This window comes from Anastrepha obliqua, chromosome 1, assembly GCF_027943255.1.
Source record: "Anastrepha obliqua isolate idAnaObli1 chromosome 1, idAnaObli1_1.0, whole genome shotgun sequence".
Lineage (NCBI taxonomy): Eukaryota > Metazoa > Arthropoda > Insecta > Diptera > Tephritidae > Anastrepha > Anastrepha obliqua.
The window spans coordinates 121618158-121632766 of NC_072892.1; the positions used below are offsets into that span (position 1 = coordinate 121618158).

The following is a 14609-nucleotide window of genomic DNA, read 5'->3' on the forward strand; positions in this document are numbered from 1 at the left end:
CTGTAGTCCTTGCACTGTATTCGGCAACAACAACCTCTCAACTGGTGGAACAAAGTGAAAACCATAACGTTACCTTAGTCTGGATCCCGGGACATCGGAAAATTGAAAAAGGTGAAAAAGCGGGCGAACTGACAAGAGAGGGATCTGCCATGAATAACATTCCTCCAGAATCGGTATTCACACTACTGGGTGTAATCAAGAATACAATTTCTTTACGATATCTACAAATAGCGGAATGCATATGGAGATACCAGAAAACATGCAAAGTTAGTAGAACGTTACGGTCCACAAGCGTCGACATTGATAAACATGAAACGACAGACGATTGAAGACTCACGGCAGTCATAAATGGCTTTTGTCATATATAGAACAAGCAGCCGATTTTGGCTTGTCGCAGTTGTAACCGGAGAAAAAGGAAACTATCTTCCGCTTCCTCTGTGAATGCCCTGCTCTATGGAAGGAGGTAATGTCAACCATGGGCAAATCATTGTGCACCACTGAAAAACCTCAGATCTATCCCCTATTGAAAACGCTTTGGCAATATTAAAAAGCCGCTTATCGTAAATTAATACCTCGAAATATTAGCGAATTAAAGAAATGTATCCATGCAACTTGGGATAAGGTGACTTCGGATGAATACAAAAAGCTTGTCAATACGCTAGCTAAAATGTCTTCCATGAACGGGGGCCATTGTTGCTATTAATGTTAATGGCAACTTACTTTTGTAATGCTTTTATTACATGTCCTTCGGTTACTTTTGCTATTTGGAAACTTATTTATGTGATGTACTGTATGTACTATGTACACTTCCAAGAAATAACTCACTACTGTCGATCTAACAAACTAATTAACAATTTGACTTTTTTATTGTGTTTGCGATAAAGTCAACATCGCTTCCAAGTGAAATATGTTCACTTTGATATGACCTTTCGTTTTGTATTTGATTTTATTTAATTACGTCTTATGGTACTTTCTTTGTCACTTTGTCAGCGTTATAAATATGCTTTCGATCTTTTGGATAGATTTCTACCCATAAAGCACTTTGAAGAAAGAATATCAAGAGATTCACCAGGGATTGTAAATTATTCGTTTTTTTTTTCTATACATCTAGAAATTTAATTGCAAAAACACACTTCACCATAGTCTAGTAGTGAAATCTGATTGACGAAAACTGACTTCAATAAATTCCGTGAACTAAGGTCTATCTTTTTACAGTTGTAAATGGAAAACAAAGCGGTGGTCAATGATTGTAACGGAACTTTCCCACGACAGTCGATTCTACTTATATTGTATATACATCTAAAAAATCACCCGTTAAATAATATCAAAAAATATAAAACTCAATCAGCATACATTGATGGCGTTTTCTATTCCTACAAGGTGAATTACAAAATAAACAAGACTGAGCTAAAATACAAACGACAGGAACTTTGTTCTGATAACTTCGAGTTTATTTATTCAAAATAGTCCCCTCTGGCCTCGATACACTGTTTTGCGCGATCTAAAAGCTTTTCTAAAGAGTGTTTCAGGTCACTGACCGGAATCTGGAATGTCCTTCAGGATGTCGGTACAAGACTTTTGGATGGTCTCTACGAACGCAAAACATTTTCCTTTCATGACCAAATGCAATTTTTCGAATAGGTATAAGTTACAGGGAGCCATATCAGGTGAATACGGTGAGTGATTGATGGTTAAAATGTGATTTCTAGTCAAAAAATTAGCCACAAGAGTGGATCGTTGAGATCGTGCATTATCATGCAATAAGCGCCAGCTTCCTCCTTCGCGGTATTAAGGGCGAATTCGACGAATGCAATGCAAATGCAAAACGCCAAGATAGAAAATTGCATTGACGGTTTGGCCCGTTGCCACGAACTCCTTGTGAATAATTCCCTTGAAATCGTAAAATTAAATGAGCATCGACTTGATTTTTGACATCTCCAATCGCGATTTTTTGGCTGGTGGCTCGTCTGGGGCCATCCATTCGGCACTTTGACGCTTAGTTTCAGGTTCATGTTGGAAACACCACCTTTCATCAACATTAAAATGTTTTAAAGGAAGTTCTCATATTTTCTCGCCTCTTTAATGAGGGCTTTCGAATGTTAAATTCTGAGCAACTTTTGGTCCCCAGGTAACTTGTGCGGAAAGAAACGTGCGCAGAACTTTTGTAAGCCCAAATTATCAGTTAAAATGCGAAAAATCAATGTTTTGGAGATATTTAACTCCAATCCCATGAATATCAAAGATGATTTCGGTTAATTTTTTGATAAATTTACAAACAATTTCGATGGAGTTTTCGGTGATTACTGATTTGAGGCGGCCCGTGTGTTCATTGTCATTTATATGTCCTCACAACCATCTCTGAAACGTGTAAACCACTCAAGAATTCTGGCACGAGTTAGATAATCATCGCCATAAACTTTTTTCATCAATTCAAATTTCTCGGTAAATCTTTTACCGATTTTAAAACAAAATTTGATATTAGCTCTTTGTTCGAAACTCATTTTTGTACTGATAACACAAGCATACTAACTTTTTAGACGCAATAACTTCGCTTCCACTGAAACGAATGTCACCAAGCTTTCACTGAAAGTCAGCTAGGGATGTAACTTCGAACGCACTGACTCATTAAAAAGAGGGCGCCATTTTTATGACGTCAGTCTTATTTGTTTTGGACTTCACCTTGTATATAAATAATTACATATATTAATAGGTATGTGTAGTATTTGGGTAGGTATACATACTTACAAACCTACATACACACTCATATATACATAGAAATATGTAAAATATATATACCGCGACCATAGCCATGGCAAACAAAGCCACTTAAATGGGATTACCTACTTACTTTCCTTTTTCCAAATATATGTGGCCTATAAAACTGAATTCTGATAGCCTGCAACCACATAGACTTAATTTTGTGACGCCAGGGGATAATATTCCATGTCATCAATGTTATCAGTTCATTCAGCATATGACTGATAGTAGTGAGCGATAAAAAAATGTGCACTAATTCCGAAGGTAAGTTATGACTGATAATTTTTCTTTCTACAGCTTAAAATATTAGTAACGCTTCCGCATGGGGGTATATTATTTTGCCTCTCCTCACTCTCAACATAGGTTTATATAATATATGTAATATAATACCAGCAGTAATAAGAAAACAAGAGAAAGAGAAAACAGTAAACAGAAAACGGTACCAAAGCTTTGCCGGAACGCCTAGCCAATATCGATTTACAATTCCCCTGCCTGAATGCGCATGCAACATTTCGTGTTGTAATTAAGTAATTACCTTGAGCCAATCTGCCAACACCACTACTGTGGGATCCTGCAGCGAATTCAACAATTCTGAAGCAACACGTTTCTTTTCGCGTCGATAATTTTTACGTTGCGCTTTGTAGGACTCCTTGCGATTGAGTTTTGAAGGATCACCCGTACTCTGAAATAATGAAAAGAACGAGAATTAGAAAAGTATTTTAATTTCAAACAGAATATTTATGAAAGAAAATATAAAATAAAAAGTAAAATATAAAATATAAAATATACAATTTTCTGCTTAATTTTTATAGTTATAGAACACCTACAACCTCTATACACCTCTTATATAGAACGAATTAATTCAAACACAAGTAAGATGGAAAAAAACACAAATAAAAAGGTGATGTACCACTCACTTTCTGCAGTAGTTTAATAAAGTATGTATCAAAAGTATCATCTAAACCTAATTAATGGTTTTATAGAGAGTCGAGCGCCTCATAATTCACTAAGCTATATATATATAATGGAATAGCTTAAGCTAAATAAATCCTAATTCTTTAGTAAACAGTTCAAGTTTACGAGGGAACTATTATTAGTTTTTATGCTGCATTTTTTTCAAAAGAAGTGCTTTTTAAGATTTGCTCCTAAGAAGGGATCCACGTTCGTAATTAAATAACGCGCCCAGAACTTTTGTTTAAAAATTACCCGAAATTTGTACTTTAGCCGAACCGAGCTTAATAATAAAAATCAAAATTATTTTCACACTCTGGCTCGTCTGAGAAACCACGACAAAGCCTATTTGAAATTAATAATTGGCGCCAATTTACACGATGAATTTTCACCCTGGGTTTTTTGCACATTCTCTTCTAGATAAGTCTTCGAAAATCTTTTCTTTACGTATTTTTAGCGTTTAAGCGGATAATTTTCTTTGGTCATTCGTTCGTTGAGTTCGAGCCCTAAGCGGGCTTTAATAGAAATACGAAAATGTGAATACGCTGAAAGCGAAATGTCAAAAAAAAGACTCGATTTCGCTGACCGTGCGTGCATGTCTACCCCATTAACTTCTCCACACTTTTTGTCACCTAGCTCGAAAGACCAGGGTGAAAAGTCATCGTGTAAATTGGTTCCTTGTTGAATATTTTCCTTCGGCAGTCGTGGTGTAGGCCATTCCGAATTCTTTCTAAGCATACTGAGAGAAAATGTGCGTCAAAAAAGGCCGGAATTGTGATGAAACAATCAAGCTATGTATTCACCTGATATGGCCCCGTATGGTTTTCCCCCAAGAAGATAGATTACACGATTGCGACAATCATGAGAGTAATTCTAGTCTGGTGAAAATTTCAATTTGTATATAGTCGGATGCTGCCTATTGAGCCACGCTGCGATCGAGCGCATCGCAAACCAAGTGGGATCGCTACCGGGAGCTAAGAAAGGAAGAGAGACGTATTGTCCGGAAGAAAAAACAAGAGGCCGAAGTACGTGAGTGCGAAGAGCTTGAGATGCTGGCCAATAGGAATAACGCCCGAAAAGTCTATCAAGAAATTCGGCGGCTTATAGAAGGTTTTAAGACCGGGGCATTTTCCTGTAAGACAAAGACTGGTGACTGACATCCAGAGCATACTTAAATTATGGAGGGAACACTTCTCGAACATATTGAATAATGATAGCTGCGCATGCCACAGAGAATGTGATGATCTCGATACCCCAATCGTTGACGACGGAACTGTCGCTTCGTTCCGATCACGATAACGCGGCTAAAGAACAACAAAGTGGCGGGAGTCGTTGGTCTGGCGAGAGAGCTATTCAAACATGGCGACGCGCAGCATGAAAGAAGAATCGACACACACCAACACAGTTATAATTTCGAGGTTGTAAGAGACTTCGACACGGCCGCCGTAGCCGAATGGGTTGGTGCGTGATTACCATTCGGTGAAACACCAAAATTAAGAAAAACATTTTTCTAATAGCGGTCGCCCCTCGGCAGGCAATGGCAAACCTCCGAGAGTATTTCTGCCATGAAAAAGCTCCTCATAAAAATATCTGCCGTTCAGAGTCGGCTTGAAACTGTAGGTCGCTCCATTTGTGGAACAACATAAAGACGCACTCCACAAATAGGAGGAGGAGCTCGGCCAAACACCCAAACACCGAAAATGGTGTACGCGCCAATTATACGCATATATATATATAAGAGACTTCGTTTATCTAGGAACCAGTATTGACACCGATAACAATGTCAGCCTTGAAATCCAACGTAGAATATTCCTTGCCAACAAGTGCTACTTTGACCTAAGTAGACAATTGAGTGGTAAAGTCCTCTCTCGACGTACAAACCTAACTCTCTACAAGGCTCTTATCATGGCCGTCTTAACGTAAGGCGCAGAGGCGTGGGCGATGACAACATCCGATGAAGCGTCGCTTGGAGTGTTTGAGGGAAAGATTTTGCGAAAGATTTTTGGAACTTTGCACGTTGGCGACGGCGAATATCATAGGCGATAGAACGATGAGCTTTACGACGACATAGACATAACGTAGCGAATAAAAGTCTAGCGACTGGGTCAGGTCGTCCGAATGGATACAAACGCTCCGGCTCTGAAAAAATTCGATGAGATACCAGCTCGTGGTAGCAGAGGAAGAGGACGTTGGAAAGATCAGGTGGAGAAGGACTTGGCCTTCCTAGGTGTGTCCAACTACCACGGGTTAGCACGAGAAAGAAACGACTGGCGCGCTTTGTTAAACTCGGCCAAAATAGCGTAAGCGATTATCAGCCAATTAAAAAGATATAGTCGGATACAAATTTCGAGCCAAAATCGATTGTGAGTTTCTTATTAATCGGTAAAAGCTGATTGGGATAATATCAAACAGCTGTAAAGAGCCTTGGCGTGCTATTGTGGTCAGTACAGCGAAAATTGCAAAATATTCGTAATGAAAATATAGAAAAATTGGTGATAAGTAATCCCAAATATTTACAAAGAAATGTTTTCGCACTAAAGAGCTATAAACTTCAGTATTTTGCTAACTTTTCTGTAATGAGAGAAGGTAAAAAATATGTTAGCTGTATTTAGAATTTACTTGCTTTATTACACGTTATTCGGTATTTTTTGTTTTTTCAAGCATCTTGGTTTTGTAAAAATATCTTCCTACTGGTTTACTGAATGCAAAATTATCGTGTAGTGCTTTTGTGTTTGATATTCATTAGTTTTTAATTTTTTGGCAAAAAGCATAGCGCAGCCGAATAAGTATATTTTATTAAAATGTTCAATTATTTGTATAACGTATGCATGTTTGGTGGCCGTGCGGACTAAAGCGCGGAAGTGCGAAATATATGTAGCCGCCTATGAGCGCGACACTTTGCCCCACAGTTGCCCAACTAAAAAGTAACGAAACGGGTGCGAATATTAAGAATATAATTTTTTTATATTTCAAAATTTCAAAGAATTTTTTGAAAATTATTTGTTTAGCTTTCGCAATATAATACAGGGAGGGCCTATTAAGACCAACCAACAACAAACCAAATAACATAACCTTTTTTTCTTATTGCAGATTATGATTGAATTCTTGGAATTTTATAGTCGATAAATACAGTTTACCACAAACGTCTTAAAATTATTAATTTTATTTATTTTAGCCAACAGCGAAATTATCGCCAATATTTTAATTCAAGATCAGATCCCACAGCATCCATAATGCCGGATTTTGGAGGAACGGCGTTTAGTGGCCAACTGCAAGGTGAAAAGAATTTTAGATGTGCTCTTTAGCAGACTGTTAGAATCAACTGATGGGCTCGACGTCACTTGAGATGTGTTATACTTAGATTGTGTTGGTGATATCAACACAAAAATCAACCAATGAGACTTCGTTGTCGTCTGAAAAGCGACTGATTGAACGACAAGATTGTGTCAGTGATATACGAAAAAAAAACAACACAGTCTTCGCTGATGTTGCTTCGTTCAATGTGAGAGTCGTGCGGCAGAGTATTGCAAATGATTCATCTGTCTCAACTCGCTGTCGTACGAGCCAATTGGGTATTTCCAGAATAGCATTACAGAGAATTTTGAAGTTGGATCTTAACCCTAGCTTGCACTTCTCGAATTTTTAAGTTTAAGTTGACCGGAAAAAAGGTTAATTTGTTTATTTAAAAAAATTTACACGAAAATTGAAAAAATCAACTCATATAAAAAAAAGCAATTAAATAAGCGCCTAAGTAAATCCGAATTTATTTTACATCAAAAGCACTTCACATCAAATTAAAGTGGGCGTCGCCGAATGGACGAAAAAATTACAAGTGCCATCTAGGATTAACCCTTTGCGGACGAGTGTCGGCATATAGCCGCCCAAGCCGTTTTACCGTTGCGGACGCGTTTCGGCATTTAGCCGCCCAAATTACCTCGTAGCGGTAAAGCTAGCGACGTCTGTCGTCCTGAGCGATAATATACGCATAAGTATAGTAAAAGAGTCACGTTTTCATTCAAAGACATTAGGGGCCATTAGCGCTGAAGTCTTCTCTTCTTTATAATGTAAACTTACGATGTAAGACGACGGTAGAGTCAGAACGAATTTCAGTTCTTCGATTCAGTCTCTCAGGGTCACTGCCAGAGGAACCAGCAGGCTTTCTATATATTTTAAATTTTATCCTACGCACGATGGCTAAGCGATCTAGAGATGATGCGTTAGATAGTGACAGTTTTGACGAATATTACTTCGAATCTAAATTATAATTAATTTTTATAACGTTCAAGGTTTTTTTTCTTTACTGCGCACTCCAATACCTCTCGTCCTCAACTACGCTCCCCGTCGAGCGGCTCCGTCCCCAAAGGGTCAAGATGCACCCACACAAAATTCAAATAGTGCAAGCAGTACCACCCTGTATATTTGGGCTCAGTACTTTTTTTATGGAAACATATTTAATTACATATCTTCGCACGTATTTCTCTTATCATGGAAAACCTATACATTATCAGATATTTATATATGCATAATCTATACCTGTGTGCAAAATAATAGGAACGCGACGAATTTACCGATTTTTAACTATTTTTTTATTGGTTTTTGTATACAACTTTTTTATGTTTTTATACAATTATAGTGCATTCCTCAACGAAAAACATATAATTTAAAGCTCCAAACTTTATACAGAAATTTACAATAACAAATCTCAAAAAAATACATCAAAATTTCCAACTGTTTATTCAAAATGTTTAGAAAAATTCTGGGTATCCAACTTTATAGCCAATTAAATACCAATATAACAAAGCGCAAATTTCAAGTGGTCTAAAATTCTATAATAGTTGATTTTGGACATTTCTTTTTTTTTTCACTGAGACGTTAAACATTTCCTTCCATATAAAAGACTTCTAAGCTTTTGCGTTATATGGAAAAAAAATTCTCAACATCGTATGCAAAAAAATTGTGAAAAATCAACCCAATTTTTGAGAGACTTACGGGTTACACTTTATAATAATAAAATTGAATGGGCTATAAAACTGCATACTTTGAAGTTTTCTAAAGATTTTGTTATAGATTTGACAGTTTGATAACAATTTTCTGAAATCTGTTAAATTTTTGTGTGATTTGTTACAAAGTTTGAAGCTTTGAATTATATAATTTTTGTCATAAAATGTATTATACTTTTATAAAAACATAAAAAAAATATTAAATACAAAAATCTTGCTAATTCGTTACGCTCCTATTTTTTTGAGCACAGGTGTACTTTGCGTTTACTAATTTGCAAATGTTTATTTGAAGGCTTTTCATGGGAGCTTGTAAGCTGAAAAAAAATTAGACGTGACTTAAATAATTATATCTTTAGCACCGAAATGAATCAACGAAAATATGTGAATGTACGTGCTTATAGCCTATAGAACTATAAAATACAAAGACTCCCTAAAAGGTGAAACTAGCCGCTAAAATATCAGTTGCAACCAGTGCATAAGAAAACATACGTTCATCGAGGTAATTTTTTTAATTTAAATTACAATAGATGGAAACATTTTGAATGAAAATTTATTATCTCTGCAATGCGGTGCGAATAGCAATTAAGCGCGAACGAAATTTAGTATTTTGTATAGCAAATATCGCATTTGAGTATAGAATTATATTTTTTAAGGGAAAATAAAGGGTTTTCCAATAATAGGCGATAATTTCAATAACAGGTGCTATTTTGAGAGATGATTAACGGTTTTTTATGGCCGGAATTGGATGGTATTGATCTGGACAACGTTTATTTTCAACAAGACGGCGCTACGTGCCACACAAGCAACGAAACCATTAATCTTTTACGGGAGAAGTTTCCGGACCATATTATCTCTCGAAGAGGTGATCATATTTGGCCACCGAGATCTTGTGATTTAACACCTTGTGACTCTTTTCTTTGGGGCCACGTGAAAGAAAATGTTTACGCCAATATCCCAAGGTCGATTCAATACCTCAAAGATGGAATTCGTGAGGCTATCGAGGACATAGGGCAGCCACTTTGCAATTCGGTTATGGAAAATTTCATGAAAAGGTTATTGTCCTCTAAGCGTGGTCCTGGTAGTCATTTGCCTGATGTTATTTTCCACTATTAACGGCATACCTTCCTCTTTATAATGAAATAAACACCCGATCATTTATATTAAAAAAATTTTCTTTGAATATCAAAATATTGGGAAACTCTTTAGTAACTTAATAGGAAAATAGAAACTTCCTCTTATTGTCAACCTTGTGTTCGAATGCGGACAACAAATCATTTGTGGTATTTTTCTAATGCCCGCCGCACTTAAAAAGATTTGCAATTTTGAGAAATGTATTTTTTTATAAATCCGAATCATAGCGATGCTATTTTAGTAGATTGTATATTTTCTATTTAACATCTGTCAAAAGAACGTTATCGAACTCAGGCAGCTGTCAAAACAAAACCAGTCATTAAAAAAGAAGTTTGAGCTTGGAAAACAAAGAAAACTAAGTACGGCGGACAACGGTAGCCGAATGGTGTGTGCGGGACTACCATTCGATTGTGCACCGATTCGAAATTCGCTGTGGACACGAAAATCCGAAATGTTAAAACAAGTTTTTTCTAATAGCGATCTCCCCTCAGCAGCCAATGGCAAACCTCCGACCATATTTCTGGCATGAAAAAACTCCTCATAAAAAATATCTGCCGTTCGGAGGTAGCGAGGCACACCATCAAAACGCTCACAACAACCAGGAGGAAGTGCTTGACCAAACATCCAAAAAAATGATATGAGCGTAAATTACGATATGAATCATAGAGTTTCAGATCTGTAAATGCATAAATAATATCCAAAAAACAGATGGGTTAAATATAATTATTTCTAATTTTCTATATATTCTCTGTCAAGTCTAGTACGCTTCTTATATAATATAATTCCTGAAGTTTATTGAACCACAAAAAAATGTTTTTCTATTGGCCGGTTTATTGACTGAGTTGTAAAACCGTCTTAAACTCGATTTATAACGCGACGGTGTTTACAACGCGGCTAAAATTGTTCACAGAATTTCCAATTGTGTTTTTACGATCCGCATTCAACCCGCTGACAATGTGCTGAATTGTCATTTTACGACGTGTTATTGAAAATTATAAATTTTTCACTTGTAATTTAAATTTTGAATTTTGTCTTTTACCTTACTTAAATAGCAAAAAAAGGCACTGTATGCAAAAGAGCAATGAACCACTGATTCAGCGGTCTTATGCTACGCGCTATGTGTATACGTTCTGCCAAAAAAGTACTGGGAAATGTTTAATAAAACGCAAAATAATTGTTTAATTATCAAAATTTATTTTATCGCCTTCAAAATAGGCTCCATTCGAAGCAATACATATATGCCAACTATTAGTCCAGTCATCAAAGCACCTTTTAAACGCGTTTGAAGAGATCTTCTTCAGCTCCTTCAGCGAATTCTCCTTAATGGCCTCGACTATCGCCTGGCTATCGACTCAAAACGACGCCCGGGGAGTGGCAATTTAAGTTTTGGGAAAAGGAAAAAGTCACAGGGGGCTAAGTCCGGTGACTACGGTGGATATTCGATGACATTTGTCGAGTTTTTGGTCAAAAAAGTGTTCACAATATGTGCCTTGTGAGACGGTGCGTTATCATGGAGCAAGATCCATGAGTTTTCTTTCCACAAATTGGGCCGTTTCCTACGCACATTCTATCTCTAACGTCGCAGCACAACTTCTAAATAATATTCTTTATTGACCGTAGAACTATTTGGACCGAACTCCGAGTGTACAACACCATGATAATCAAAGAAAACGAGTAGTATGACTTTCACTTTCGACCGACTTTGACGTGGTTTTTTGGGTTTCGGCTCGTGTGGATAGCGCCATTAAACCGCCTGTTGACTGTTGACTGGGTTGCATATCAAACTCATATACCCACGTCTCATCCCCTGTTATGATGCGCTGGGTAAACGTTGGGATCGAATTCACTTGCTCAAGCATGACTTCAGCCACCTTCTTGAAAGGAATTCAACTCTCTTGGAACGAGTCAGGAGGAACGTAATGTTTAAACCTGCCATATCCGCAGGTGTAGCAAAAAAGTGAGAGCCTAGATATCTGAATCTTAGCCTGACGAGAGCAGTGCAGCTGAGGAAAAGTTGATTCCACCTCAGCCTCCAAATAGCTTCTGCCGAAAGGACTTAAGGCAATCTCACGTTTCACCGCATGGACACCTAACGAACCATGCCCTGTAAGGGCACCCACCAATTTTGAGAACTGCGGTTTTGTTAGCCGCAGAAGTTTCCTCTAGCGCCCCCGATCTATCCTGGCCAGAATAATCTCGCGACTTTCAAGTCTACGTACTACCAGAGAGTTGGCGCGAGGTCCATCTTTCCAGGAGCAGTCTACAGGTTCTCAAGGGAATCCCAATCTTCTAATTTTGCGTTTAAACTGTCTCGAAAGTCCCCTGTCTGGCCACCTGAACATCCCAGCATTTTGAGTCCCGCCATGTCACTGTGACCGAGGACACAAATGAGTCTAATATCGAAATATTCAAAATCTTCCCTGACTAATTTCGAACGCCGAAAACTCTAAATGCCGCCTGGCTGTGGGAGTAAATATTTACGGCCTTTACAGTAATTGCAGAGGTAAGCAACCAATCTACTACTTCTTTAATTGCGGCTTCCTCCGCTACACTAAAAAAACACTACTACGGGTACCGAAACCTGTATAGCGTTATGTGCTAGACTAGGAGTAGTCCGAAGTAATCCGCTGATTCCAATCAGAGCAGACCTTTGGACTTTCACCACATTCTTAACTGATGTTGTTCTTTCTAACTAGTTTCACCAGACAACGGCTTCATACAAAGATTTTTAACCTTAGACGGCACTTCTTATTTTTTCACGATAAGGCCCATTCGACGAGGCCTTCCATTGTGAAATAAATTAGGAGTTTTTAAGCACTTTAATGAAAAACTCAATAGCTTATACACACTTTTTAAAGAAGTATTGAATTAATAAGAAATTATGAAATAATCACATGGTATCATGATTTTCTTACCACTATCAATTTACGTAACTTCAGAGTCCAAAAGCAATAGCTCTTTAAGCTTCCTAAGGCTGGAGTAATCATTCCTACATGTTTCCCAACTCGCCGGTAACTCCTAAGTATGTTAAATTACATGTAATTACACCATAAAGCCTGTCGGCGACGTAAACGGCGTGGTAAAAAAATAGAATCGGAATTCAGCATTTGTTAGAAAATTGGCTATTTGCCATCCGAATAGTCGAAAATATCTGATTTCATGTCATTATGTGCAGTTAATCTTTTTCCACGAAACTCTTCTCTAATTTTCGTAAATAAATAATAATCCGAAGAGGCTAAGTCTATACCACAGAGGATGGTTAATTTTTTCGAAATCGCAAATAACATTACATAATGTCGGGTCAAGTTTCCACTTATTTTTCCACTTTTTATAAAAGATATGGGTATATCACTCAGAATACGTGTCGGTTCCTGATGGCACGGCACCCAGCCGGAGAAAGTGCAATCTTTTTGCTATCTGTGCAGTATCAGTCGTTCAGGTGTCTCGAGCGCAAACATCAAAAACTGCAATAGGGAATTTCTAGCAACATTTGGCTCTCCACGTTCAGTCTGGAAAGCATCACACATTTCGCAACGTGCAAAGCTGATTGTCTTTGATTCTAATGTCAAATTATCTTTACTATGCCTGTGAAACATGGAATGCAGCAGCGGCCGATATAAATGCACTGTATGTTTTCAGTAATCGATGCCTTCGCGAAAATCTGAAAATCTTTTGTCCAAACACAATCTCGAATGGTGAGACAACTCAGCAAACTTCAATACTCCTTGAGATTTCCAGAAGAAAATGGGGTTGGAATGGCCACGCTCGTCGTAGACAATATGACGACTTAATAAGAGCTGCGGTATCTCCAAAGCAGCGGTAGGCGAGGAATAATATCGAACACTTGGAGACGATTGTTGGATTTGGAAACGCGCGACGTGAATTTAAGCTGGAATGAAGCTAGGAGGAATGGAAGGAATTTGTGGTGGCCCTTTGTTCCTCCCCGGAATCTTAGTAAATAATAATAATAAAAAGTCCAGCAGTACTTTTCCTGTACCAATCGCCAATAAAATGTCCAGTGAATTCAGAAACCAGTGGCCAACATTTTTCCGAACGAGTGCGCCATCTTGAATTTCTTAGGCTGTGCTACATCCTTATTATGCCACTATGCAAACCGCTGCTTCAGCTCATTTTCATGGTTTTGAACTCAAGTTTTGCTTCAGCGACGGTTTCGCCACAGACGTGATATTACTTCCGTGCTTAAAATAAGAACCGTGTATAAGACAAGTGATGCCTTTTTCTGGCCAAAAGAGAAAAGTTCGTATCAAATACGAGGTTGTTTTTACGCGCAAAGCACATGAAAAGCGTTAATCGTAAGTAGCACACACAATCGTCGCTCGATTCATAAGGCAAGGGATTAAGTAATGTGAGCATTATCGACATTCATTTTACGCTGACTCTAGATTAATAAGGTGGTGCAAAATTAATCATCCTATCGCAAAATTTATTATTTTTGCAAATAACAAGCTTTGTGATCATATTTCGCTGAACTGGGCAAGCAATGGAGCGCGTAAATTTGCGTGCGTACACTTTTGTTAGATGTTAGGCCGAGCTCTTCATCCTATTTGCGGTGTGCGTCTTGATGTGGCTCCACAAATGGAAGGACTTACAGTTTTAAGCCGACTCCGGACGGCAAATGATTCTTATGAGAAGTCTTTTCATGGCAAAAATACAATCGGAGATTTGCCATTGCCTGCCGAGGGGCGACCGCTATTAGAAAAAACTTTTTATATCATTTTGCTGTTTCATGTACGGAGATTTGAACCTACG

The 14609-nt window shown here is 37.8% G+C and overlaps 1 protein-coding gene across 5 annotated transcripts in view; it reads right to left on the bottom strand.

Annotated features, from left to right (window-relative positions):
- The window catches only part of LOC129235918 (oxysterol-binding protein-related protein 8), a 93105-nt gene that overhangs the window by 27674 nt on the left and 50822 nt on the right, over positions 1-14609 (bottom strand). For all 5 annotated transcript variants that reach the window (XM_054869996.1, XM_054869993.1, XM_054869995.1 and 2 more), the window contains one exon: positions 3293-3439. In XM_054869996.1, the coding sequence (XP_054725971.1) occupies positions 3293-3439 (147 nt within the window). The remainder of the gene's footprint in view (positions 1-3292; positions 3440-14609) is intronic.